The sequence below is a fragment of the Mus musculus genome, chromosome 10, assembly GCF_000001635.26.
Source record: "Mus musculus strain C57BL/6J chromosome 10, GRCm38.p6 C57BL/6J".
Classification (NCBI taxonomy): domain Eukaryota; kingdom Metazoa; phylum Chordata; class Mammalia; order Rodentia; family Muridae; genus Mus; species Mus musculus.
Window position 1 is genome coordinate 79,011,744 of NC_000076.6, and position 27,953 is coordinate 79,039,696.

Sequence of the window (27,953 nt, forward strand, 5' to 3'; positions counted from 1 at the left end):
AAAATTAGGAAGTAGGAAAGTCTTAATGGAGTTCCAATCAAAGTTCATCCAAATTTTACTTGAAACTTTGGACAAAACACACAACTTCGAGGTGCCTTTTCTATACTTTTAGAATTATGTTATTAATAGTACAATTTACTCAAGTCAACACACAAAAATTACTAAGATCCTTGGTAAGTGACTAATCTCAACATTATAACTATTAGATGCCTTATGAATAATAGCATAAATTTCTTTTTTCTACTTGTCTAATTAGAAATATACACTTTGTTGTTATGGAAAAAGAAAATAAAGCCAATTAGAATAGGATCCATGGTCTCACATCAAGGGGGAAAGAGTTCTTCTTGTGGTTGCACTTGAATATTTTGTTTCTGAAGCTACCAAGATGAGGCAGTAGTTTGGTGACTTGAGGACATATCTAAGACATTTTTAATAGCTTTAGACTTTGTTTGACACCTTAAATCAGGATGGAAGAGAAACTGGGGAGAGGTTAAAGCAAGAAAGTTTATGGGGAAGGAAAAGGAATGCATCACCTGGGCTTCTACCCTATTCTTTTGAGAGCAATCTTTAGGAACAATTATCTTTCTGTGTGGAACAAAGTCCCATTGGGAAATCATGTGCTTAAGACTTTCAATAACAGGAAGGAAATATTCTCAAGGTAATAGCTGTTGTCACCTTTGAGTGTCTCCCCAGTGTAGTCCTGATTTTCAAACTTGAGCTACACATTAATTTTTCTCATTTTGAAATCCTGATTCTGGCGGGGATTAATGCCTCTCTTAGTCCCTGTTCATGAGACAATCACAGCTTCATTCTCTAACAATAGCCATTCAGAAGGGAGTTTGTGCTTAGAGACATAGACATACCTTTCAGAGATTCATCCAGGTGAGTCCAGGAGCTCTGCTGGTATTGCAGCAACAGTGCAGAAAACAGAACAGAAAATGTACCTGACAGTAAAGTTAGCTTAGACAAAACTGGGAGATGCAAGATGCAAGGGAGGCTTTCTGGGTTGGTTGTGGAATTCATTGATTCATGAAGCTGAAAAGAAAAGAATGCACTGAACTTAGTAATTGGGGTGAGAACTAATATTTAAGAGAATTAACCTTTAATTCTGGAAGGATGATCATAAAACTATGGTTTGTGGACCCATAAATTGTTCCATCTAAAGAACTTATGTTCACATATCCTGGAAATTGTAGAATGTATAAACAGAAAAGACTGGCTTTAAAGTTACATATACCACAACAAGTGCATGCCTTCTATCCTTAAGATGTATATAATGTCATGTTAATAAGAAAGATCCAGATGAATAATGTCTGTACTGTTGCAAGAGTTCATAAGGTTCATTATCTGCAGCTACCTTTATTCATGTAATATAATCACATTTAAAATGTGGAAAGTGACATATTAGAATGATTTGCCTGCAATTATTTCTTTATTGATGAACTAAAAAAAAAAAAAAAAAAAAAAAAACAACACAACACCTGTTATTTTCTTATTTGTTTACTTCCTTCATTGCAAATGTTGAATATTTTTTCATTTATTGAGTAGAAACAGTGTATGTTTATTTCATGTTTAAAAAATAGAACTCTTTTCAGGTATAGATTGAATTTTCCCATCACCTTTTCTAGTTGATATTCCAGTGTGTGTGTGTTTGTGTGTGTGTGTTTGTGTGTGGTGTGTGTGTGTGTGTGTGTGTGTGTGTGTGTGCATGTGTACACGTGTATATTTATTTGTGGTTGTGGGAGATTTGTACATTTTGGAGGCCTGGTCTAATAGACATATTTTGTCCTTCAAATTGTTCTGACATTTTTGGCAAATATCAATTACATAATAAACTAGGTCCCCCTGTTATGTGTGTATAGGTGTGTAGAATGAACTGCAGTCATGCTCATCATTTGTTTGTAATTACACCACCACTTTTGATGGTCTCCTTCTTTCTTCCAAGTAGTCTTCTTTCTATTTTCATGTCATTTAAAATTCTATATTATATACACAAACAAATGAAAATGTGCTATTTGTATTTGTCCTTGGCTTATTTCTCTGTTCTGAATGTTCACATGTTCAAAGTGTGTCTGCCTCAGTGGAATTATTAAACAGGCTGTTACTACTTTCTCATTTTATCTCTATGAGTCCTTTTCCTTGTTGTGCCTTTGGACTTTTATAGTTTTATGCCTGGTGTTAAGTTCAAGGCCTCAAATATTCCAGACAAGTGTCCCACCAGGGAAGTATAAAACTTTGATACACAGTTTAACCAAATCATTAAGGCTAGACTTGACCTCACTTTACAGACAGGGAAGATTTAAGAAATGTTTGACTCAAGATTACAGTGTGAGAAAAACAGAACTGAAGATGTTTATACTTCACACCAATAGTATATTCCTTAAATATGTAATCATTATGCCTTAGCCTCCCTGGTAGCTCTTCTTATATGTCTGTTACCAGGTCTGGGCTTTGGCCTCTTTCGACAAATCTGTTTCTACAAGTCTTATAACTTTTGGTTCTCATTAAGCCATGATTTATGTACAAGTGAAGTTTAAGTTTCATAAACATTTATGATTTATGCATCCTTATATGACACAGAATGATAAATGTTCACATGTTCAAAGTATGTCTAAATCAATTATACTCTATTAAAGATAATGTGATACCTTGATTGAGAACTGTCATGGGAGCAGTATGTGATAAAGTTACTTGGTGTCCACAGGAAGTGATTAGAGGACATATGATTGTATAAGATATAGTTGTCCTAGTGTCCTATACAGCAACACAGATACCCTTTTTGTTGATAAAATGTGTTCATTGACAACTTCATATATGTTTTCAATAACATATATGTAAGGCTTACTCTCCCTCACCCTCTCCTGTCTCCCTCCTTTTGCCAGTGCCTGCCCTTCTTACTAGGAGTCATTTCCCCACACCTATGTCTTTTTGTTTTGTTTTATGACCAAATAACTTTAAATATGACAATCTGTTTTGTCATGGGTTTGGAATTACCCATTGTCATATGTTGTGTTCAGCAGAAGGTACAAAACTGAATACCATTTTATAATTCAAAATTCAACCATATACCATAGTTCAGCAGGAAGTCTGTGATTTCCTTCATCAGAAATACCTTTGAATATTAATTACTAGAATAATGACTTGATTCTACAGATAGAAGTTTACTAAAGAGTTCAAGGCCCAATACCTAATAATTAGAAAAATGTGTTACATGAGGAATATGAGGCATTAAATACCCTGCCCCTCTATAAGACTACACCAAAAAGTGGTTCAAAAGATATAAAAGAGAAGAACAGAAAATAAGCCTTTCATTGTTTCATAGGGAATAAACCAGTTTAGCAGCTTTGCCCCTATTTTATCTTATTTTATTTTTATATACAAGCTACGTAAATTTAATAGTATTAAAACGATACATAAGCCACATTTGCTATAGTGGCTAGTGACTTGTGTTTATGTATGTGCTACAGCATGTATATGGAGGTCAGAAGAAAACTTTGGGGAATTTGTCCTCTCCTTTCATATTGTGTGTCCTGGAGACACAGCTCAAGTTGTCAGACTTGGTGACAGAGGCTTTAATTCATGGGACCATCGTGCTGACTATGTTCCTTCTTTTGAAATGTGTGTTTGTTCTTACGACTAGTTTTCTCATTTTAGAGTACGCACTATAAAATGTTACTTTTGGTTTTAGGTAAACCATTTTCTAATTTACATATTTCTGGGGGCGTTCATGAGATAGATTGGCAAGCAGAGCATTCTCATCACCAAGAAAGCTATTTTTCTTCCTGATGTCATGGAAATCAGCTCATTTCCTTGTTTTGTCTCTCTAATCTATTTATTTCTATTCCTCTTTACTTGTTTAATGACCATGGAGATCTTTCGCATGTGTGGAAACTCCTTTTTTTTTTTTAATGTTATGAAACTGGGCCATCAAGCTGGCTTGGCAGGTAAAGGTACTTGCTGCCATGGCTGATGATCTGAAAAGTAGATATGTATAGCACTTGTCACCATCTGATAAAGTACATGCTTAAACTTTGCTCCTCCTGCTTCCCATTCATTACACTGAAAGTATCTTGTCTTTCTTCACTGTGTGATATTAATCCAAGTAGTGTTTCAGCAGGGGCTGTTTTTTAGTTTTCAATTCATAAATATCTCTAAGAGCTTTTTATTAGTTTTTTTTTTAATGTGAGGCCTATAAGCATAGATTGAGCATGGCACAGAAATTTGTACTCAGAGATAACAGTATTCTCTTCATGAGATACATGCAAAACATAGAAATAAACTTCATGGCTTTAAAAGATTGGGCCTACGGGGTTCCTTAGTAGTAGATGCTAGCCTATATATCAGTTATCTGACCAGGAACCCATTATTGAGCTTATAGGGTCTTGGGCAGAACGCACAGCTATTGCTTTTCAAAAGTTTATAGAATCAAAGTAAGTCTAAATATTTATATCTATGTTGAAAGACAAGTGATACTTTCAGTCCTTACAGAGAAGCTTCTTTTTTAGTAGAGGAAGGATAGATAATATCGGAACTGACAACTTGTCCAAGGGTAGAGAATAAATGTTTATAAAGTGTTCAGTCCTCAATGAGACTAGCTGTCTCTTGTGAGACTATGCCAGGGCCTAGCAAACACATAAGTGGATGTTCACAGTCAGCTAATGGATGGATCACAGGGCTCCCAATGGAGGAGCTAGAGAAAGTACCCAAGGAGCTAAAGAGAACTGCAACCCTATAGGTGGAACAACATTATGAACTAACCAGTACCCTGGAGCTCTTGACTCTAGCTGCATATGTATCAAAAGATGGCCTAATCGGCCATCACTGGAAAGAGAGGCCCATTGGACTTGCAAACTTTATATGCCCCAGTACAGGGGAACACCAGGGCCAAAAGGTGGGAGTGGGTGTGTAGGGGAGTGGGGGGGAGGGTATAAGGGACTTTTGGGATAGCATTGGAAATGTAAATGAGGAAAATACCTAATAAAAAAAAGAATTAACTCATGTTCTTTCAGGTATGATCTCACTATTACAATTCAACCTTGCCCATCCCCCAGGGGGGGGAAATTCAGGGAATAGCATGAAAACAGGGATGGAAAAGAGTGGAAAAGAGCCAGAAGTTTTAAAGAGTTTCCTGTGATGTCGTGTCTTTTGAAGATAGCAGGTCCTTAAACTTATAAATTAATTGAAGCTGCAGTGGTCTGTACAAGGTGTTCACAGGATCAAACCAGTCAACACCTAGTCATGAAGGAGAAAAGGCCTCAGCTTTGACTGAGGGGTCATTGACATTCAATGGCTGCAGGGGGAGGGAGAACCCATTTGTTTAAGGGTGTGGACTCTACAAGATTAATAATGATCCTGTCCTACTGAATAACCTATGTGACCAATGCTAATTGACCTAAGAAGAATAGGGAAAAAAGATGGGGGAGGAAGAGGGTGAGAGGAAGAGGGAAGGAAGGAAAGAAAAAATGAAGGGAGTAAAGAAGGAAGGAAAGGAAGAAACGGTGGTATCAGGTCATTGATGGGTGACTGAGCCCTTCAAATTGAGCCCTTCAAATTTCTTCTTTCCATAGGCGTGTCAAACACATGGAACCAGGAAATGACACTCAGCTTTCAGAATTCTTTCTTCTGGAATTATCAGAGAATCAACCTCAAATTCAGCCTCTCATATTTGGACTGTTCCTTTCCATGTACCTAGTGACTGTCACTGGAAACCTACTCATCATCATGGCCATCACTGCCGACTCCCACCTGCACACACCCATGTACATCTTCCTCTCTAATCTGTCCTTTGTGGACATCTGCTTTACTTCCACCACTGTTCCACAGATGCTGGTGACCATTCACACACAGAGCAAGGCCATCACCTATGCAAACTGCATCACCCAGGTATACTTTTTACTACTTTTTTCGGTACTGGACATCTTTCTGCTGACTGTGATGGCCTATGACCACTATGTGGCCATCTGTCACCCCCTGCATTACATGATCATCATGAACACAAGACGCTGTGGATTGATGATTCTGGCATGCTGGATTATAGGTGTTATAAATTCCCTGTTACACACCTTTTTGGCATTACGGCTGTCATTCTGCACAGACCTGGAGATCCCTCACTTTTACTGTGAACTTAATCAAGTTGTACACCATGCCTGTTCTGACATCTCTCTTAATGACATGGTGATTTACATTGCAGCTATGCTACTGGTTGTGGGACCCCTCTCTGGTATCCTTTACTCTTACTCTAAGATAGTGTCCTCCATTTGTGCAATCTCCTCAGTGCAGGGGAAGTACAAAGCATTTTCCACCTGTGCATCTCACCTCTCAGTTGTCTCCTTATTTTATTGTACCCTCCTGGGAGTGTACCTCAGTTCTGCTGTGACTCAAAATGCACAGGCCACTGCATTGGCTTCACTGATGTACACTGTGGTCACCCCCATGCTGAACCCATTCATCTATAGTTTAAGGAATAATGACATGAAAAAGGCTCTGAAAATAGTTTTAGGGAGGGTAACTAGAAACAGACTAACGGACTTACCTTCTTAGTTGGGTAATCATGTCTGTAGAACTTAGAGTTTTGGGATTCAAAATTGTAATCCACTGATCATATATTGTGGTAAAACTTAGTTTCTCTATGTTACCTACTTCTCCTGTCCATTATTTCAGCTTCCTCATAAAATTCCTTTCTCTACAAGGGTTAGTGTTCTTTCTAGTATCTGCATCTTAACTTGTCATTTTTTATTTTGGTAAATCAACATCCATCCTTGGATCAAATCCTCTAGAAACTTCCACTCTAACCAGGAAACAACTGAGACTTCTTAAAAATAATTTATTTTGGAGAACAAGTGTTAAGCTATTTATCTTTTCTTTTACCAAACAGTATCCCTAAGTTATACTCTTTCTTTTTATTAATTAATTAATTATTTTACATTTGAGATTGAATTAGGGAAAGGCTGAAAGAAGCTGAGGAGAAGAGTGATCCTGTAGGAGGACCAGCAGTATCAATTAATCTGGACCCCCGAAATCTCTCAAACACTGGACCTCCAAACAGAGAGCATACACCAGCTGATATGAGGCCCCCAACACACATACAACAGAGGACTGCTGGGTTTATGTTTATTCAGAGATGATGTGCCAAGCCCTCAAGAGACTGGAGGCTCCAGGGAGTTTAGAGGTCAGGTAGAGTGGGGGTAGAGACATCCACGTGATAATAGGGTGGTGGGGAGAAGGTATGGGATATGGAACAGTTGGAGGGTAGACGAGGGGGGAATAAAATCTGGAGTTATGCTCTGTCTATGGACAGAATTCTATTTGACATATCGTGTACATAATTGTATAGCATTTAATAATTTGAACAACACTCCTGAGTCAAAGGTCAGATAAAGAATTTTAAGGAGAGGTTGGGGGATATGCATGAAAACTATCTTCAAAGTGTGACAGTGCTATTATATTTATGAAATCACAGCAGCTGTGGTTGCCTGTATAAGATCCTATGAGTAATACCAATAAAACTCACCGGTTCACCACGTTTGAAGTTAGTGGTATCCTTACTTTGATCTCTCCTTGATTCCCTATCTGGAGTAGGTAGATATCTGTTCACACCTCACTAGCAAGAGTGTCAAACAACACATAGCAGGCAAAATTCCAGAATGGGGGAAGAGATTACTGGTCTCACTCCTAGCTGAGGACCTTCAGTAGCTAATGGCAGCTCGTGGAGGAAGGGTCTTTATATTTTGTGTAGGTTGATCTTAGTAGGTTGACCATGCACTGTTGCACGTCTCCACACATGCAATTATATGGGAAGTCATCATTCAGCTTAGTATGTTATAATTAATTTATCAAAAAAGACGTAGAGTTAGGAAGGACATACAGTAAGGGGGTATGAGAGAAAAATGGTTGTGATCAAAATACTTTATACATACATATGTGTGTGTGTGAAAATCTCAAAGAGTAAATAAAAACACTTTTTAAAAAATTGGCTCACAAGTTTTATGTATTCTTCCATCTTTCTTTCTCCTGAAGACACATTCACTGTTACTGAAAGATGCCCTTCAATGGCACCAACAGCTGCCTTATAATATCAGAAAGGATTGTATAGACAATGGGATTCCATAAAATGTCCTGCAGCATTTTGGCCTTTATTTCCACAATAATGTAACCTTTATTTGTGGACTATTGGAGAAGCCAATGGAATCATTCATAAGTCAAAATACATCTTTGATATTTTGCTAAAATTTCTAATAATTTTAAAAAGGTATCTTTCTTCCCAGATGAAATAAATTGGTATTTCCTTTTCAGAGTGAACACATTTTTGTAGTAGACAACAATAACTTAGCCCCACAACTGGCCAAGCTGCAGAGAGTCAGTCTACAGAAAAAACACTCTTAAATAGTACCTCTACATCATACTGCTGCTGTTGCCTAGAGGCACTTACTGACAGGAACCTGGTGTGGCTGTTCTTTGGGAGGTTCAGACAACAACAGACCAATGCAGATGTGGATGCTTGGAGTCAACCATCAGACTGGGATCAGAGACCGCGGTAGTGGAGCTGGTGAAAGAACTGGAGGAGCAGTCCAAAACCTTGTGTATCATTTGATACTCACAAACCTTGTGTATCATGGCAGAAGAGAGAGGATGTAAAGACTAAGAGATAGAGGTATTTCCACAAGGAAATCTGTTTTCTAGCTACAGAAGAGCAGTTTCTCATTTGAACCAACAGTAGTGGAAACATAATTCACAAGACACGAGCAAAATCCAAAAATATGTAAGGGAAGTTCTTACAAAGTCCCATCTTTTTTTTTTCTATTTTACTAATAGTTTCATTCATTTACATCTCAAATGATATCCCACTTTCCAGTTACCCCTCCACAAAACCCAATTCCACATTTACACTCTCCTCCTTCCCCTTTGCCTCTATGAGGGTGCTCCTCCACCTACCCACCCTCTCCTGATTCCAACATCTCTCCCTCTGCTGGGGCATCAAACCTCCACAGGACCAAGGTCTCCCACCCCACATTGGGGTCAGTCAAGGCCATTCTCTACTACATATGTATCTGGAGCTATCCATCCTTCCCTGTACACTCCTTGGTTGGTGGTCTGGTTTCTGGGAGCACTGGGTAGTCCAGCCAGCAGATGTTCTTATTATGGGATTGAAATACCCTCTGCTCCTCTAGTCCTTCCACCAGCTCCACTATAGCTGTCTCTGAGCCCAGTCTGATGGTTGGCTCCAAGCATCCACATCTGCATTGGTCTGTTACTGTCTGAACCTCTCAAGAAATAGTCACACCAGGTTCCTGTCAGCAAGCACCTCTTAGCAATAGCAACAGTATTGGATTTCGTGTCTGCAGACAGGATGGATCCCCAGGTGTGGCAGTCCCCTGGTGGTCCTTTCTTCAGTCTCTGCTCCATTTTTACCCTGTTCTTTCTTTAGACAGGAACACTTATAGGTTAAAAACTTTGAGATGGGTGGGTGGCCAGATCCCTCTACCAGGGGCCATGTCTATCTACTGGAGGTGGTCTCTATAGGATCTATCACCCCGTCTCTGTGCATTTCTGCTAAAGTCATCTCCATTGGGATCTGGGAGCCTCTAGTTTTTCAGGAGTCTGGTAAACCCCAGTGGCTATCCCCAGTTCCTTGTCGCCTACTTCTACATATTTTTAATTCAATTTTGTGACCCTAGGTACCCCCCTTCCTGTCCCCTCCAGTACTTGATATTGTCCCCCTCCATTGTTTCCCCTCTTTCTCCCTCCTTCCCAGGTCTCCTGCTCCCTTGACCTTCCTCAATCATCCTGTTTCCCACTCAATGCAAGACTGAAACATCAACACCTGCTCTTTGTTCCTTTAAATTTCCATCTGGCCTGTGGGTTGTGCACGGGCCTCATGAGCTTTTGGGAGAATATCCTCTATTCAGTGAGTACATACCATGTGTGTTCTTTTGTATCTGGGTTACCTTACTCAGGATGATCCTTTGAATTCCATCCACTTGCTTGTGAATTTCATGAAGTCATTGTTTTTAATTGCTGAGTAGTACTCCATTATGTAAATGTACCACATTTTCTGTATTCATTCTTCTGTTGAGGGACATCTGGTTGTTTCCATCTTCTAGCTATTATAAATAAGACTGCTATAAACAGTGTAGCATGTGTTCTTGTTATATGTTGGGGCTGTCCATAGAAAGAGCATAACACCAGATTTTATTCCCCAGGTAGATTGGTATCACAATTGCTCTACAGTACAGCTTGAGGTCAGGGATGGTGATTCCCTTAGAAGTTCTTTTATTGTTGAGAATAGTTTTCACTATCTTAGCTTTTTTGTTATTCCAAATGAATTTTCAAATTGCCCTTTCTTAGTCTATGAAAAAATGGAGTTGGAATTTTGATGAGGAGTGAATTGAATCTGTAGATTGCTTTTGGAAAGATGGCTATTTTTACTATATTAACCCTGTCAATCCATGAGCAAGGGAGATCTTTCCATCTTCCATCATCCAATTTCTTTCTTCACTTCTTGTCATTCAGATCTTCCATTTGCTTATTTAGTGTTGGGAACTAAAGGAGGGTGTTGAGGAAGGAGAGGGAAGGGAGGATCCCACGTCCGGCTAGAGTTCCTCCTATGCTCTGGGCAGGCAGATGTGGGAGGGCTGCCAGACGCTATCCACTTGGTCCCGGGTGGGCATCTCCACTGACTCCACTCGACTGGGGACGGAGGTGTAGACAAGGGGCAGCCCCAATACCAGGGGCCCCTGGGAGGCACCCTCGGCTCTGGAGTTACAGGAGAGAGGGCTTAGGGAGAGAGGTTCTCACGAAGGCAAGAGTCCTTATTCTGGGCTTTGAATGGAACACAGGAAGGCCTTCCATCAGGAGATTAGAAACGGCTCATTAGAGGAAAGCCTATCCCATCATCCAAGCACAAGCAGGCCTTGATGAATAGAGACAGTCTTTGGTTTTTAGAGTTTTGTTGTAGAAAGGCAGGGAGAAAGAGAGAAGGTAAGAGAGAGAGAGAGAGAGAGAGAGAGAGAGAGAGAGAGAGAGAGAGAGAGAGAGAGCAGCCATGGCCAAGAGGAGAGAAGGGGTAAAGGGAGAGAGAGAAGAAAGGCTAGAGAGTAAGAAAGAGAGAGTAAGAGAGAGTAAGAGGGAGAAAGAGTAAGAGAGTGAGAGGAGAGAGTGAGGTGAGAGTAAGAGAGTGAGAGGAGAGAGTGAGGTGAGAGTAAGAGAGTGAGAGGAGAAGAGAGGAAAAGAGAGGAGATTAAGGGGAGTAAGAGAGTGAGGTAGGGCCAAGCAGCCCCTCTTATGGTATGCTGTTATCTTTACTGTTGCTAGGTAACTGGGTAGGAGTGTAGCCTGAAGGTCAGAAGCTTGGGACATTGTTTACACAACTACTAATCACGCTTCTCCTGCAGGGGCTGTGGGGGCCATAACTTTGACAGGAGCCTTGAGCCCAGGAGACGTGAGGGAACGCCTACCATGCCATGTAGGTGAATTATCACCACTCCAGGGTTCAGACCTTAGCTCGACTGGATACCAGACTGTCTGTGTATAGCCCAAAGCCCCACAACTTAGAGTCTCACCAAGATATTTTATATTATTTGTGACTATTGCGAAGGTTGTTGTTTCCCTAATTTTTTTTTCTCAGCTTATTTATCCTTTGAGTAGAGGAAGGCTACTGATTTGTTTGAGTTAATTTTATATCCAGCCTCTTTGCTGATGTTGTTTATCAGCTGTAAGAGATCTCTGTTTGAATTTTTGGAGTTGCTTATCTGCCAGTAGTAATATCTTAACTTCCTCCTTCCCAATTTGTATCCCTTAGATCTCCTTTTGTTCTCTAATTGCTCTGGCTAGGATTTCCAGCACTGTATTGAATAGGTAGGGAGAGAGTGAGCAGCCTTGTCTTGCCCCTGATTTCAATGAGATTGCTTTGAGTTTCTCTTCATTTAGTTTGTTTTTGACTATTGGTTTGCTGTATATTGCTTTTATTGTATTTAGGTATGGAGCTTGAATTCCTGATCTCTTCAATACTTTTAATATGAAGGGGCATTATATTTTGTCAAAAGCCTCTTCAGGATCTTATGAGATGATCATGTGGTTTTATTTTAGAGTTTGTTTATATAGTGAATTGCATTGATGGATTTCAGTATATTGAACCATCCCTTCATTTCTGGGATGAAGTCTACTTGTCCACGGTGAATGATCATTTTGATATGCTTTTGATTTGTTTTGTGAGATTTTATTGAGTATTTTTGCATCAATATTCATAAGGGAAATTGGTCTGAAGTTCTTTTCTTTTTTGGGTCTCTGTGGTTTAGGTGTCAGTGTAACTCTGGCTTCATAGAAAGAATTGGGTACTGTTCCTTCTGTTTCTATTTTGTGGAGTTTTTTGAAACTATTGGTGTTACATCTTCTTTGAAGGTCTGAGAGAAGTTTGTGTTGCTGTAAATCTCCTCCCAAATATACCCAAGTAATGAAAGCACAACACAGTTAATATGATTACATGCTGTGATCTACCACTACACTACCATCTTCCACAGCTTATGAGGCCCCTTAGAACTTGCAGTTTCTCCAGGCCATGTGCTTCTGCTCTGTTTTTCTCCTTCCTCCTCCTCTGCTTCCTCTCCATCTTCCATTTTCTCCTTCTTCTCTCCCTCACCTTCAGCTCCACCTTCCCTTTTATCTGCCCAAACATCAACTCTCTTTTATTTTACAAATTAAGGTGGGAAGCAGATTGACAGGAAATCACCTGAGTGCTGACTCATTCCTTGTTCACAACCCCTCACAGGAGAACAGATTTAGCATCAAATATAATTAGTCCCAGGGCTATCCACAACAAGTTTGCACTAAAACCATCTGGGCCCTGGCTTTTTTTTTTTTTTTTTTTTTTTGGGAGACTTCTAACGATTGCTTCTATTTCTTTAGGGGTTTTGGGACTGTTTAGATGTTTTATCTGATCCTGATTTACCTTTGGTACCTGGTATCTGTCTAGAAAATCATCTATTTCAACTTGATTTTCCATTTTTGTGGAATATAGACTTTTGTATGAGGATCTGACTTTTTAAAAAAATTACCCCAGTTTTTGTTGTTATATCTCCCTTTTCATTCCTGATTCTGTTAATTTGGATACTGTCTCTGTGCTCTCTGGTGAGTGTGGCTAAGGGTTCATCTATCTTGTTGATTTTCTCAGAGAACCAGTTCCTAGTTTTGTTGATTTTTTTGTATAGTTCTCTTTGTTTCGTCTTGGTTGATTTCAACCCTGAGTTTGATTATTTCCTGCTGTCTACTCCTCTTAGGTACATTTGCTTCTTTTTGTTCTAGAATGTTCAGATGTGCTGTTAAGCTGGGAGTGTATGATCTCTCCATTTCTTTATGGAGAAAATCAAGGCTATGAGTTTTTCTCACCGCACTGGTTTCATTGTGTCCCATAAGTTTAGATATGTTGTGTCTTCTTTTTTTGTTAAGTTCTAAAAGTCTTTTTGTTAAGTTCTAAAAGTCTTTAATTTCTTTTTTTTTGACTTCCCTGAAAATAGTTTTTTAAAAAATTATTTATTAGCCATTCCATTCGTTTACATCACAAATAATATCCCACTTCCCAGTTACCCTTCCACAAAACCCAATCCCCATCAGCCCTCTCCTCCCTCCCCTTTGCCTCTATGAGGGTGTTCTCCTACCCCACCATCTCCTACCCCACTGCTCCAGCATGCCCCTCTCATGGGGCATCAAACCTCTACAGGACAAAGAGCCTCTCCTCCCATTGCTGTCAGGCAAGGCCATCCTCTGCTACATATGTATCTGGAGTCATGGATACCTCCCTGTACACTTCTTTTTGATGGTCTAGTCTCTTGGAACACAGAGTAGTTTGGTCAGCCAATGTTGTTCTTACTATGGGGTTGCAGCAGTCCTCTGCTCCTCCTGTCCTTCTTCCAGCTCCACTACTGTGTTCCCTGAGCTCAGTCTGATGGTTGGCTCCAAGCATCCACATCTGCAGTGGTCAGTTGCTAGCTGGACCTCCCAAGGAACAGCGACACCAGGTTCCTGTCAGCAAGCACCTCTTGGCAACAGCAACAATGTTGGGTTTGGTGTCTGCAGACAGGATTGATCCCCAAGTGGATCCCCAGGTGGGGCAGTCCCCAGATGATATTTTCTAGTTTAATTTATTTCTTACTTTCTTCTCTGACCAAGTTATTATTGAGTAGATAGTTATCCAGCTTCCATGTGTATGTGGGCTTCCTGTTGTCTTTGTTGCTATTGACGACCAACCTTAGTCCATAGTGTTCCAATAGAATACATGGAATTAATTCAATGTTCTTGTATCTGTTGAGGCTTACTTTGTGTCTAATTATATGGTCAATTTTTAAGAAGGTACCATGAGGTGCTGAGAAGAACATATATTCTTTTGTTTTAGGGTGAAATGTTCTGTAGATATCTGTTAAATTTAATTGATTCATAAGTTCTTTTAGTTCCAATGTGTCTCTGTTCAGTTTCTGTTTCCATGATCTGCCCATTGGTGAGAGTGGTTGTTGAAACCTCCTACTATTATTGTGTGAAGTTCAATGTGTGCTTTGAGCTTCAGTAACATTTCTTTTACAAATGTGGGTGCCCTTGCATTTGGGGCATAGGTGTTCAGAATTGAAAGTTTGTCTTGGTGGATTTTTCATTTGATGAGTATGTTGTGTCCTTCCCCATCTTTTTGATAACTTTTGGTTGAATGTTGACTTCATTGGATGTTAGAATTGCTACTCCATCTTGTTTCTTGGGACCATTTGCTTGGAAATTTTTTTCCAGTCTTTTACTCTGAGGTAGTGTCTTTCTTTGTCATTGAGATGTGTTCCCTGTATGCAGCAAAATGCTGGGTCCTGTTTATGTAGCCAGCCTGTTAGTCTATGTCTTTTTATTGAAGAATTGAGTCCAATGATGTTAAGAGATATTAAGGATCAGTGATTGTTGCTTCCTGTTATTTTTGTTGTTAGAAGTGGAATTAAGTTTATGAGACTATCTTCTGTGTGGTTTGAAGATTAATTTCTTGCTTTTTTTTGGGAGTAGTTACCCTCCTTGTTTTGGAGTTTTCCATTTATTATCCTTTGTAGGACTTGATTTGTGAAAAGATATTTAAATTTGGTTTTGTCATGGACTATCTTGGTTTACCATCTGTGGTAATTTAGAGTTTTGGTCGGTATAGGAGCCTGGACTGGCATTTTTGTCCTCTTAGGATCTGTATGATATTTGTCCAAGATCTTCTGGCTTTTAGATTCTCTGTTGAGAAGGCAGGTGTAATTCTGATCATTGTGCTTTTATAAGTTATTTGACTTTTTCCCTTATTGCTTTTAATATTCTTTCATTGTTTTGTGCATATGGTGTTTTGATCACTATGTGTTAGGAATAATTTCTTTTCTGGTCTAATGTATTTGGGGCTCTGTAGGCTTCTTTTATATTTATGGGCATCTCTTTCTTTAGGTTAGGGAAGTTTTTTTTTCTATAATTTTGTTGAAAATGTTTGCTGGCCTTTTCAGTTGGGATTCTTCCCTCTCTTCTATACTTATTATTCTTTTTTAGGCATTTTATTAGATATTCTCTTCATTTACATTTCAAATTCTATCCCCAAAGCCTATACCCTCTCCCTGCTCTGCTCCTCAACCTAGGTATACCAAGGAGAGGCCTTTGGAAAACCTATTATTATTAAATTCAGTCTTTTCACTGTTTCATGGGTTTCTTGAATGTTTTGAGTTAGCTTTTTGCTTTTTGTATTTTCCTTCACTGTTGTGTACATGTCTTCAATGGTATTTTCTACATTTGATATTTTCTTTTTAACTCTTGTATTCTGTTGGTGATACTTGTATCTGACTCCTGATCTCTTTCCTTGGTTTTCCATCTCCAGAGTTGTCTCCCTTTGTGATTTCTTTAATGTTTCTATTTCTGTTTTTAGGTTCTGGATGATCTTGTTCAATTCCTTCACGTTTGACTCTGTTTTCCTGTATTTCTTTAAGGGCTTTATGTGTTTCCTCTTTAAGGACTTCTTGTTTATCTGTGTTCTGTATTTTTAAGGGAGTTATTTATGTCCTTAGTAAAGTCCTCTATCATCTTCGTGAGATGAGAATTTAGATCCAAATCTTGCTCTACAGTTGTGTTGAGGGTATCCAGGACTTGCTATAGTGGGAGAACTGTGTTCAGATGTTGCCACGTCATATTGATTTTTGTTGGTTATGTTCTTGCACTTGCCTCTTGCCATCTGGTTTTCTCTGGTATTAACTGGACTCTCTGTCTCTGACTGGAGCTTGTCCCTCCGTTGAGCCTGTGATCCTGTGATCCTGTATGCATCATAACCCCTGTGGCTTGAGCTGCAACTGGGGTGTGTGCTGAGTGAGTGGGGATTTAGTGCAGAGGCTCTGCTCTAACACAGGTGCAAGCCAGAAAAAAGGCAGGTCTCTAGCTGGGCAGGGTGTCTGAGTCTCCGTGTCCCAGGGGTCCCAGTTATGCCAGGTATTGGGTGGGGCTAGGGGTGGTCTCTCCTGTGATTCTGGATTTGTCAGAACACCTGGGGAGTTGAGCTTTGACTAAGGTGGGTATTTAGTGGGTGGGAATGAAATACACCCTTTGTTTTTTTGGAAAAAGCCCAGTGAGGCCAATGAACTTAGGACCCATGGTTTAACATGAAGAGAAAAGCATTCTCCTGGCACCAACCTGAATGAGTGGTTTGGTGACTTGAGAACATATTTAGGATAATTTTTATAGCTTTAGACTTTGATAGAAACATTAAATAAAGATAAAGAGAAGCTGGTAGGAGGTTAAAGCAAAAGGGTTCCTGTGGAAGGAAAAATGGCTTGTCACCCAAGTATTTAACCTATGCCTTTGAGAACAGGCAATCTTTAGGAACAATTTTTCTTCTGTGTAGAACAATGTCCCATAGGGAAATCATGTGCTTAGAACTTCAAATAAGGGAGAAATATTCTCAGGGGAGAAGCAGTTATCTTTAAGTGTCTCCCCAGTGTAGTACTTCTGATTTGCAAACTTGAGCTACACATTAATTTTTCTCATTTTGAAGTCTTGACACTGGCTTGGGAATAATGCCTCTCTTTGTACTTCTTCATGAGTCAATTACAGCTTCATTCTCCAACAATAGCCATTCAGAGTGGAGTTTGTGCTTAGAGACACAGACATACCTTTCAGAGATTCATCCAGGTGAGTCCAGGATCACTGCTGGTATTATAGCAAGAAAATGGAAGAACAGAAAATGTGCATGAGAGCAAAGTTAATCTAAACAAGACTGGAAAATGCAAGGGAGGCTTTCGGGGCTGGTCATGGAGTTTATTGATTCATGAAGCTGAAAAGAAAAGAATGCAATGAACTCAGTAATTGGGGTGGAATTTAATTCCTAAGTGATAATTTTGATTATTTTGAAAGAATAATAAAAAAGATTATTTTGGAAGAATAATTTAAAAAAGTATGATTTTATGAAATCATAAAATGGTTCCATCATAAAATGGTTCCATCTAAAGTAAAACTTATGTTCATAGGCCTTTGTTATTATGGAATGAATAGAGAAAACATTGTATGTTATGTTACATATGACACAATGACTACATGCCTTTTAATTTTATGGTTATGATAATGTCATATAGATAGGAAAGATCCAAATGAATGACATTTACAAAAATTCCATCATGTATTCACTCAGTTCTTTGCAGACAAAATGGTCATTGTAGCAGACTAAGCCTCAGCTAATTTGCATCCAGATGTATAACTGGGGCCAAATATGATGGTATGGAAAGCATGAACAGTATGAAATCATGCCGGTGCTTGCTGATGTAGTGTCTTTAGGTTTCAATTAGAAAAAGAATGTTTGTCAGTGTAATAGGACATATTTATTCTATTGCCATGCAGGAGGAGTCTGTGTAGCAGTACATTCATACATGTGTACAACACATTTATTCCTTTCTTTTACCCCCTCCTGTCTCCTTCCTCTGATAACCTCTTCCCATCTCACTGAGTCCCTTATATATATATCTAAATCTTTTTGGTTTGTTTTGCTACTAAATGACTTTAATCATAGATGTCTGCATGATCATGACTTTGAAAATATCTGTTGTGTCCTAGTGGCTTCATTAGAACTTATAAACCTGAAGACCACTTACCCCAGAATCCACATAGATAGTTCATTCAGAAGCAATAGAACTTTGTGGTCCCTTCTGTTAGGGAGCAGTTTTGCATATTAATGATCAATAGAAGGAAGACCTGAGTGTACATATGAAATTTACCTAAGAAGAGTCTACAACCAAAATCCTAATACTAATAAAGAAAATATATTAGATGAGGTATCACATTTCCTGATCCACTGTCATACCAGATCAAACTTGTGGATCAAACAAACATGGAATAGATAAAGTGAAAATAATGTTTTTGTTTATTCATAGGTAAACACCTCATTCCAGTAGTTCTGTGTTTATTTTCTATATATGCAAATATTCATTGATTTACTCATGCCACAGTACTCTCTCTCTCTCTCTCTCTCTCTCTCTCTCTCTCTCTCTCTCTCTGTGTGTGTGTGTGTGTGTGTGTGTGTGTGTGTGTGTGTGTGTGTAAGTCAGAGAATAACTTGCAGTATTGGATATGAGTCCCTTATATATATATATCTAAGTCTTTTTGACCCTTCTATAATGTGGGTCACAGATAGTCATTTGAGTTATTCTCATGGCTGTTTCTCTCTCTAGAGCATGCACTATTACATTCCTATAAAATGGCAACTGTTGCCTTGGTTTGGGATAAAATATTTTCCTCAAATTTTTGTTGGATGTCATCAGATGGAATGGGAGGCAGAACATTCTCATGACCTTTTCTCCTGGTCTCTTATTTCATTGTTTTCATTTGTCAAATGTTGTTGCTTCTGCTCCCTTTTTACTGAGCAGTTTTTAAATTATCATGTAAGGAATTCATGTATGGAAGTCAATTTTTAAGCCATAGGAATGAGCCAGCAAGAAGGCTCAGGAAGTAAAGGTTCTCACTGATGACATGAATAGAATACTGAACACTACATGTTGTCTTCTAACTTCTGCATATGCAGGTAGTACACACACACACACACACACACACACACACACACACACGCAGACCACTGAATAAATGGCTAAGTAAAATAATATAATAAAATTTTAAAGTCCTGAAAATAAAAGAAAGATATTTAGGGGAAGGCAGGACCAGCAAAAGACTAAAAGAAGGGTTTGGGTGATAGGTTGAACTACATTGTAAACATGAATGCAGACATTACAATAGAACCCATGTGTTATACAGTTAATGCATAATAAAATGTTTCTTGGGAACAGAAAAGAAAGCATGGCCTTAATGAAACAGAAAGATGATGTGGTAGTGATAGTTTGTCTATTATGTCTAGGTGTAAGAAGACAGTGGTCTTTATTAAAGTTATATGTGTATTTCTGTGTTACAATACTCAGAAAAAGAAGCTTCAAGGAGAAATGGGTGGAATAAGTTTTAAAACTCTACATTATAGTCCAATATAGCATAAAATTCACACTGATAGGAGCTTGAAGAAGCTAAGTCACATCATATTCACTATCCCAGACAATGGGAAACAAGTGAGTATAGAATGACTTGCTCACTGGCTTTCTCTTCTTTTTTACAGTTTAGAACATCCCTATCTAGAAGATGGTATCATCCACAATGGGCAGATATTCCCACATCAATTAATAATCAAGACATCCTCTTGGTACACATGCTCACAGACCAAACTGATTTAGTTAATTCCTCAGGTAAGACTTTTATCCCAGATGAAAGGTTGTGTCAAATTGACAGTTAACAAGTAAACACAATATTTAAACTTGATCAACCTGTTTCTCCTTGAATCTTCCTATTTTCTGAGTATTTTATCATATAAATACACGTGTAACCTAAATAAAGACCACAGGACACTCACTGTGCTTTGAGTAGTGTGTGTGTGTGTGTGTGTGTGTGTGTGTGCCAGTGATAGAACCCAAACCCCTGTGCATGCTAGGCAACAATCTGTCACCCAGATATTTCAAACTTCTTGAGTAAAACTTATGATTTTCCATGTTAGTATCAAATTCCCATGATTGCCCCATACTCTTCCTCAGCCTGCTGGAACAGTTGTAATTCTAGATGTGTACCACCACACGTGGCCTATGCATCCATGATTTCATGATACCACTTGTAACTGGTCACCTTCCTTGTTCTTTTTACTCCTTTTACTTTCTTGACCAAATTAAATAATTTCAAGAAATAAATTCCTTGAGGCCTTGCATGGATGGTCTTGTATAAACAGTCCCAGATGCATTGCTGGAATTTATCCTATCCTCCTTGATGATTATGTCTGAGTGAGACTGTATCCAGTGATTTCAGTGCATCTAGGAAAGATGACATCCCATTAACAATTATCTGTTATTTTATTTCTTTGTCTGCATTCCACTTGCTGTAATGTGTATCTTGAGTGGCCCCTAAATACTTGTGTATTTCCAAGCACAAATTTTGGAGGTGGTAGAACTGTCAAAAGAGAGTACTCATGGAAGTCTTTTGGTCATTGGACTATGCACTGCATGGACAATATTATACTCCAGTTTATTTCACTTTTCAATTTGCTTTAAAGAGGTCTCTACCTCCATCTCCCTCACTCCATTTTCTTTCTCTCTATTCCTCCCTCCATCCCTATCTCTTTCCCTTCCTTCTTCTTCCTTTATTTTGTGTGCATGAAACAAATAAACATATATGTGTTTGAGTGTGTGTGTGAAAGAGAGAGAGACAGAGAGGGAGGGGGGAGAGAGGCAGGGAGGAAGAGAGAGAGAGAGAGAGAGAGAGAGAGAGAGAGAGAGAGAGAGAGAGAGAACTGTGTGTATGTGTAGTGGAGGGCTTAGGATATCCCTCTATTATGTGTTCTGGCATTAAACCTCTAGCTGTGTTGCCCACCCAGAAGTCCTAGCAATATACCTTCCCTTTTTCATATAGCACTGGGCTTATAGGCAGAAACCTGACTACTTTTAAAAAATATAGGCCATGGTACCTGAACCCAGGTTTCCAGGCTAGTACAGCAATAATTCTTATCAAATAAGCTGTATCCCAAGCCATAGAATGAGTGCGTTTGTTTGACTATGTGTTCCAACCACATTGGGCTGAATCCATGAAGTGAATGCTCAAAACACAGGACCAAGGAACCAGAGACTATGAGCCCAAATAAACCCTTGCTCTTTATAAGTTGACTATCTTAGACATTTGTTTTATTTAAAGAAAGTTTATGAACACACCATTGGCACCATCTGATGTAATGCATACTTTAAAATTTTTGCTTGTACCTCATCTCCATTTGTTTTTTTTTTTGTTTGTTTGTTTTGTTTTTTTGTTTGTTTTTTTTTTAACGAGACAGGGTTTCTCTGTATAGTCCTGGCTGTCCTGGAACTCACTTTGTAGACCAGGCTGGCCTCGAACTCAGAAATCTGCCTGCCTCTGCCTCCCGAGTGCTGGGATTAAAGGCGTGCACCACCACACCCGGCTATCTCCTTCATTTTATTGTAAGAATTTTGTGTGTCTACATATTTTATCATTATCTAGATAGTGTGGGCATTTTCCATATTCAGGTTTTTATTATTCTTTTAGTGCCGCAAAGTATTTCTAATTCAAGTTTTAATTAAGGATTGTTTTACTTGATTAAAATATAATTACATCTTTCCTGTCACCTCCAATCTTTTCTCCAACTTCTCCCATGTCCCCACTACACTCTCTCTCTCAAATTAATGGCTTTTTTCTTGTGTGTGTGTATGTGTGCGTGTGCGTGCGTGCGTGCGTGTGTGTGTGTGTGTGTGTGTGTGTGTGTGTGTGTGTGTGTACACAGCCTGTTGAGCTTGTTAACTACTGCTTCTATGTATATGATTTTAGGAATGAGCATTTGGAATTGGATAACCAGGTATTTGCTTCCCTGTCATAATTACAAAATATAGAAATTCTCTAGTCCTCTGAATTTTACAATCTTTCTTCCCTATCCCCTGCGATGTTCCCTTAGAGATAGATGTTTCCCTTGGTTGAACAGCAGATAGTTCTTTTCTGCACTTTTCCAAGTTGTAGCTTTCTGTAACAGTCCCTCTATCTACTTCAAAAATAAGCTTCTTTAATAAAGAGTGCCAGTTACTCTTATTGTCTCTGTTTCAGGTGTGTGTTAAGGAGTCCAAGATAGAGAGAAGTCTATGATCAAGAGAGTCACAAATGGAAGGAGAGGGCCAGGAGAACATCACAGTCATAAAGTTCAGTGAATACATTGACTCTGAACAGAGATTGAGTGTGACACAGGCATTACTAATCAAAGATAGTATTTCCTCAGAGTATTCATATAAAATAGAGAAATAAATTGTGTGCCTCTATATGTCTGAGCTTGTAGGGTCACTTAATAGAGTTTTTGACTAAGTTGTCTGGCCAAAACCCTGTTGGATGGAGAATTCATGGGTTCTGGAGAAGAGCCTACTGCTATTATTTTGTTAAGAGAACATCAAATTTTTGTTTGAATATTTATTTGTATGTCCGTAAATCAGTGAAGTTGTTTGTTTCTATCAGAGAAGCTTCCTTTCCAGTGGACAGGAAATAATATAAAATTATAACTGGTCAAAGTGTAGAGAGTAAGTATCTATAGAGTACTTAGCCTTAAACGAGATTCTATAGTACACACCTCTAGGCTCAGGGAACACCCCAGAAGAGAAAACAGGAAGGAATGCTGTAAAATAGTGGCTTCTGAATATGATAAATCCAGTGAACTAATGAGCCAACATGCCTGCATGAGGAGAGAAGGGATAGTAAGGCTTTGTCTCTAGATGTGGAGCCATTTGCAGTTGGTGGTTGCTGAGGAGAGTCAGTAATTTTCAGGGGTGTGGTTCCTGGTAGATTAACCATGTTCCAGCCTCAGTGGATAGCCTCACATCCAAGAATATATGGGTAACACTTAAAGGATACAGGAGTTTCTGAAAGGAAAAAGGAAGGAGGGAGAAAGAATTGATGTCAGTTTGTTGATGGGTGAGTGAGGCTTCAAATATCTCTCTCTCTCGTTTCTTTGTTTTTTTGGTAGGCATATAAAACACATGGAAACAGGAAATGACACTCAGCTTTCAGAATTCTTTCTTCTGGGATTTTCAGAGAATCAACCTCAAATTCAGCCTGTCATATTTGGACTGTTCCTCTTCATGTATATATTGACTTTCACTGGAAACCTACTCATCATCATGGCCATCATTGTTGACTCCCACCTGCACACACCCATGTACCTCTTCCTCTCTAATCTGTCCTTTGTGGACATCTGCTTCACTTCCACCACTGTTCCACAGATGCTGGTAAACATTCACACACAAAGCAAGGCCATCACCTATGCAGGCTGCATCATCCAGATGTACTTCTTACTGCTTTTTTCAGGGTTAGACATCTTTCTGCTGACTGTGATGGCCTATGACCGCTATGTGGCCATCTGTCACCCCCTGCATTACATGATCATCATGAGCACAAGACGCTGTGGATTGATGATTCTGGCATGCTGGATTATAGGTGTTATAAATTCCCTGTTACACACCTTTTTGGTGTTACGGCTGTCATTCTGCACAAACTTGGAAATCCCCCATTTTTTCTGTGAACTTAATCAAGTTGTACACCAGGCCTGTTCTGACACCTTTCTTAATGATATGGTAATTTACATTACAGCTATGCTACTGGCTGTTGGCCCCTTCTCTGGTATCCTTTACTCTTACTCTAGGATAGTATCCTCCATTTGTGCAATCTCCTCAGTGCAGGGGAAGTACAAAGCATTTTCCACCTGTGCATCTCACCTCTCAGTTGTCTCCTTATTTTATTGCACCCTCCTGGGAGTGTACCTCAGCTCTGCTGTGACCCAAAACTCACATGCTACTGCAACAGCTTCATTGATGTACACTGTGGTCACCCCCATGCTGAATCCCTTCATCTACAGTCTGAGGAACAAAGACATAAAGACAGCTCTGAAAATCCTGTTAGGGAGTGTAACTAGAAGCAGATCAATGGATTCACCTTCATAAAGTGTCTGTTTTAGTAGTAGTTAATGGTTTGGGTTATCCACTGCAGTCTATTGATTAGATTGAATAACAAGAATTCAGTCACTTATCTCTTACAATTGTGCTGTCTTTTATATCACTATGATGGTTTGTATATGCTTGGCCCAGGGAGTTGCACTATTAGAAGGTATGGTCCTATTTGAGTCAGTATGGCCATGTTGAAGTACGTGTGTCACTGTGGGTTTGTGCTTTACACCCTTATCCTAGCTGCCTGGAAGCCAGTATTCTGCTAGCAGCCTTCAGATGAAGATGTAGAACTCTCAACACCTCCTTAATCATGCCTACTTGGATGCTGCCATGTTCCCACCTTGGTGATAATGGACTGAACCTCTGAACCTATAAGCCAGCCCCAATTAAATGTTATCATTATAAGACTTCCCTTGGTCATGGTGTCTGTTCACAGCAAAAAAAAAAAAAAAAAAAAAAAAAAAAAAAAACCAAAAAAACAAAAACAAAAACAAAACCAAAAACAAAAACAAAACAAAACCAAAACAAAAAACCCTAAGACAATCACTTTTCTTATACAAGTCAAGTTCTTCCCCTTGAATTCTTTTTGTTATCTGTAATCCACTGGCATTTCCTACTTTCTCCACATATTCCCATCCTTGGATCAGAAAGTTCTGATAATCGCTGCTTCATTTAGAGAATGACAGAGACTTCAGGAAAATGATTTATTTTGGAAAGTGTATGTGGAGATTGTTTTCTTCACTAAGGAAATATTCTCTTTTATATTAGCTATTTTATTTATTTACATTTTAAATGTTGTCCCCCATACTGGTTTCTCCTACACAAATCTCTCCATCCCATCCCCCTCCTCTTTGCCTCTAAGAGGGTGCTCCCCCACCCACCTACCCACTCCCTCCTGCTTCACCGCTCTAGCATCCCCTTACACTGGGGTTTCAATCCTCCACAGTACTAAGGGCCTCTTCTCCCATTGATGCCAGATAAGGCAACCCTCTGCTACATCTGTACTTGGAGCTATGGCCCTCCTTGTATACTCTTTGGTTTGTGGTTTAGTCCCCGGTGGTCTGGTTAGTTGATAGTGTTCTTCTTATGGGGTTCAAATGCTCTTCAGCTCCTTCAGTCCTTCCCCTAACTCTTCCATTTTGGTCCCTGGGCTTATTTTGATGGTTGACTTTATCTGTATCTGTGCTTGGATGCTGGCAGACCCTCTCAGGGGACAGTCATACCAGGCTCCTGTCAGGGAGTGTTTCTTGAAATCAGCAATAATGTTAAGGCTTTGTGTATGCAGATAGGATGGATCCATAGGAGGGGTGGTCTCTGGATGGCCTTTTAAAGGAATATTCATAAGTTATGATACTTCAGTAGAAACAATTCCCTTTGACAAATGAGGTAGATATAGAACATATTTAATTTTATAGACTCAGAAAATGTGAACCTTCCCAGGATCATAAAACATTATGGAAGAAGATGAAGAAAGTAATAATAAAAAAAAGAATATAGATTGTACAGACCACTAAGAAACTTTGTCTCCTAGAAATAAGATGACTACTAGAATCATGAACACAGAGATGAAGCTTGTCAATAGTTCAGTGCATACTTAGAAAAGGCTTATAAAGTCCCTCTCCTAGCTAGGGAGCTATCAGTAGTTAATGGTTGCAAGTAGAGAGATGGCTATTCCTATTTGGGAGCTTGACCCTTGGTCCCATACACAGTCTCCCATACATGTACATATGACCAGCACTTACTAGGCTCATCTAGTTATTTAAAAAATATAGGAGAGACATATTTTAGAGGGGGACACAATAAGGGGATATGGGGGAGTGAGAGAAAGGAATAGGATATGGATGTAATAAAAATATATAATATACTTATGCAAAAATCTCAAAGAGTAAGTAAATATATATTTTAAAAATTGAACCAGTTTATGTGTTCTTTCATCATTCTTTCATTTTGAAACATAGAGTAGTGAATGGCACTGTCTGACTTTGAACTCATTAACTTTCCCCCTCCACTTTCTAAGTTCTACAATTTCTGTTTTCATCTTTTGTTCCAGTCTCTCTCCCTTCCATTGTTTCTCTCCTTTTTTCCTTCTTTTCTTCCACTGCCCTTCCTCCTTTCTCTGTCTCTTTATTACATTCACTTTGAGAACTGAACCCAGGGACTTGTGTATAAGAAGCATATAGTGTGTGCTAACCTAAACAATTAACTCCTCATTATTTTATTTTACACTTTACCTCCTCATTATACTGATGCAAACTCTAGCATACAAATGACTTCTCTATTGGACATTAGGTTTTTATTTCTCACAAAGTCCCCCTGGTAATTGCAGAGTAAACAATGAATACTGAAGTTACTAGCAAAAGGTGATTGTTTCAACTGGAGTTTACATGGATAGAAAAAATTGAATTCATAAATTGATTTAGTATGGCATTAAGGTCATGGATGACTTTAATATGAGAAAGAAAATAAATTTACATCATTAAACAACTTTATATTATTATTTGAAATACTTCTTTTTCATGTTCTATTTCTACTCTTGGAAGTGTGTAAATAGTAGTTTGTGTTCATTTTATGTGACCTGATAAGTGTGCATGTGTTCATACACACACACACACACACACACACACACACACACACACACACACACACATATACACACACAAAACTCAATTAATATAAAATAAATGATTACTATAAAAGAGGAAGAAAAAAAACCAAAACTCAAACAAATAAGTAAAAACTACCCCCAAACAGTACAAGCTGTGTCTGGATGCATATTTCAGTAGGCCTACGCAGACAAATCAGGAGGCTGAGGTAGGATTGTTTCATATTATGAGGTTGTTTTGGATATTTTATTTATTTACATTTCAACTGTTATCCACTTTCTTTGTTTCCCCTCCACAAATTCCCTACCCCATCTCCCCTTTCCCTGCTTCTATGAGCCTGCTCCCCCACACACCCAACCACTTCCACCTCACCACACTAGCATTCCCCTGCACTGGGGCATCCAGCCTTCACAGGACCAAGGGCCATCCCTCCCATTGATATCAGATAAGGCCATCCTCTTCTACATAAGCAGTTGGAGTCATGGGTCCTCTTTGGTTGGTGGTTTAGTCCCTGGGAGCTCTGGTTGGTTGATATTGTTGTTCTTCCTGTGGGGTTACATACCCCTTCCACTCTTTCAGTCCTTGTCCTAACTCCTCCATTGATGTCCCCGTGCTCAGTCCAATGGTTGGCTGCAAGCATCCACATCTGTATTGGTCAGTCTCTAGCAGAGACTCTCAGGAGATAGCTATATTAGTCTCCTGTTAGCAAGTACTTATTGGCATCAAAAATTGTGTCCAGGTTTGGTGTCTGCATGTGAAATTGTGACCCAGGTGGGGCAGTCTGTGATGGGCTCTGCTCCATTCTTTGTCCCCATATTTTCTTTAAACAGGAGAAATTCTGGGTTAAAATTTTGGAGATGAGTGGGTAGCTCCATCCCTCAACTTGGGGGTCTTGCCTAACTTCTGGATATAGTCTCTATAAGTTCTCCCTCCCCTTTGTTGGGCATTTCAGCTCATGTCATCCCAGTTGAGTCATGGGAGCCTCCTTCTTTTCTGGCACCTGGGACGTTCTGGTGACTACTTCCAGATCACCATCTCCCATTGCTACACAGCTCTGTTCAATTTCCTGACCCTCTGTATATCATCTGAGTCTCCTCTCATACCTGCCCCTGCCCCCCTTTTCCTCTACCCCTTCTCTCTTCCTCACAAGTCTGCAACCTTCTTCCTCCGGTGAATATTTTGTTCCCCCTTCTAAAAAGGACTGAAGCATCCACACTTTGGTCTTCTTTCTTCTTGCACTTAATATGGTCTGTGAGTTGTATTATGAGTATCCAGAGCTTTTTGCCTAATATCAAGTTATAAGTACATACAATGTGAGTTCTTTTGTAACTGG

At 39.2% G+C, this 27,953-nt stretch overlaps 2 protein-coding genes and 1 long non-coding RNA gene across 4 annotated transcripts; all 3 read left to right on the forward strand.

Annotated features, from left to right (window-relative positions):
* The first annotated feature begins 5,580 nt into the window (after positions 1-5,580).
* Olfr1351 (olfactory receptor 1351) lies at positions 5,581-6,540 on the forward strand. Its single transcript, NM_147040.1, has one exon. It carries the CDS (start codon positions 5,581-5,583, stop codon positions 6,538-6,540), a length of 960 nt encoding a protein of 319 aa, NP_667251.1.
* Positions 6,541-16,234: 9,694 nt separating this feature from the next.
* Positions 16,235-24,286, forward strand: Gm40712. Of its 2 annotated transcripts, XR_871863.2 has the most exons (4): positions 16,235-16,534; positions 17,018-17,154; positions 19,610-19,736; positions 24,258-24,286. It is a non-coding gene; the product is annotated as a predicted gene, 40712 (long non-coding RNA). The 2 variants fall into 2 exon arrangements; XR_871862.2 differs by lacking the exon at positions 16,235-16,534 and having other exon boundaries at positions 16,898-17,154.
* Positions 22,980-24,059, forward strand: Olfr57 (olfactory receptor 57). Its single transcript, NM_147041.2, has one exon. The coding sequence runs from the start codon at positions 23,055-23,057 to the stop codon at positions 24,012-24,014; it is 960 nt and encodes a 319-aa protein (NP_667252.1). The 5' UTR covers positions 22,980-23,054; the 3' UTR covers positions 24,015-24,059.
* Positions 24,287-27,953: the final 3,667 nt, after the last annotated feature.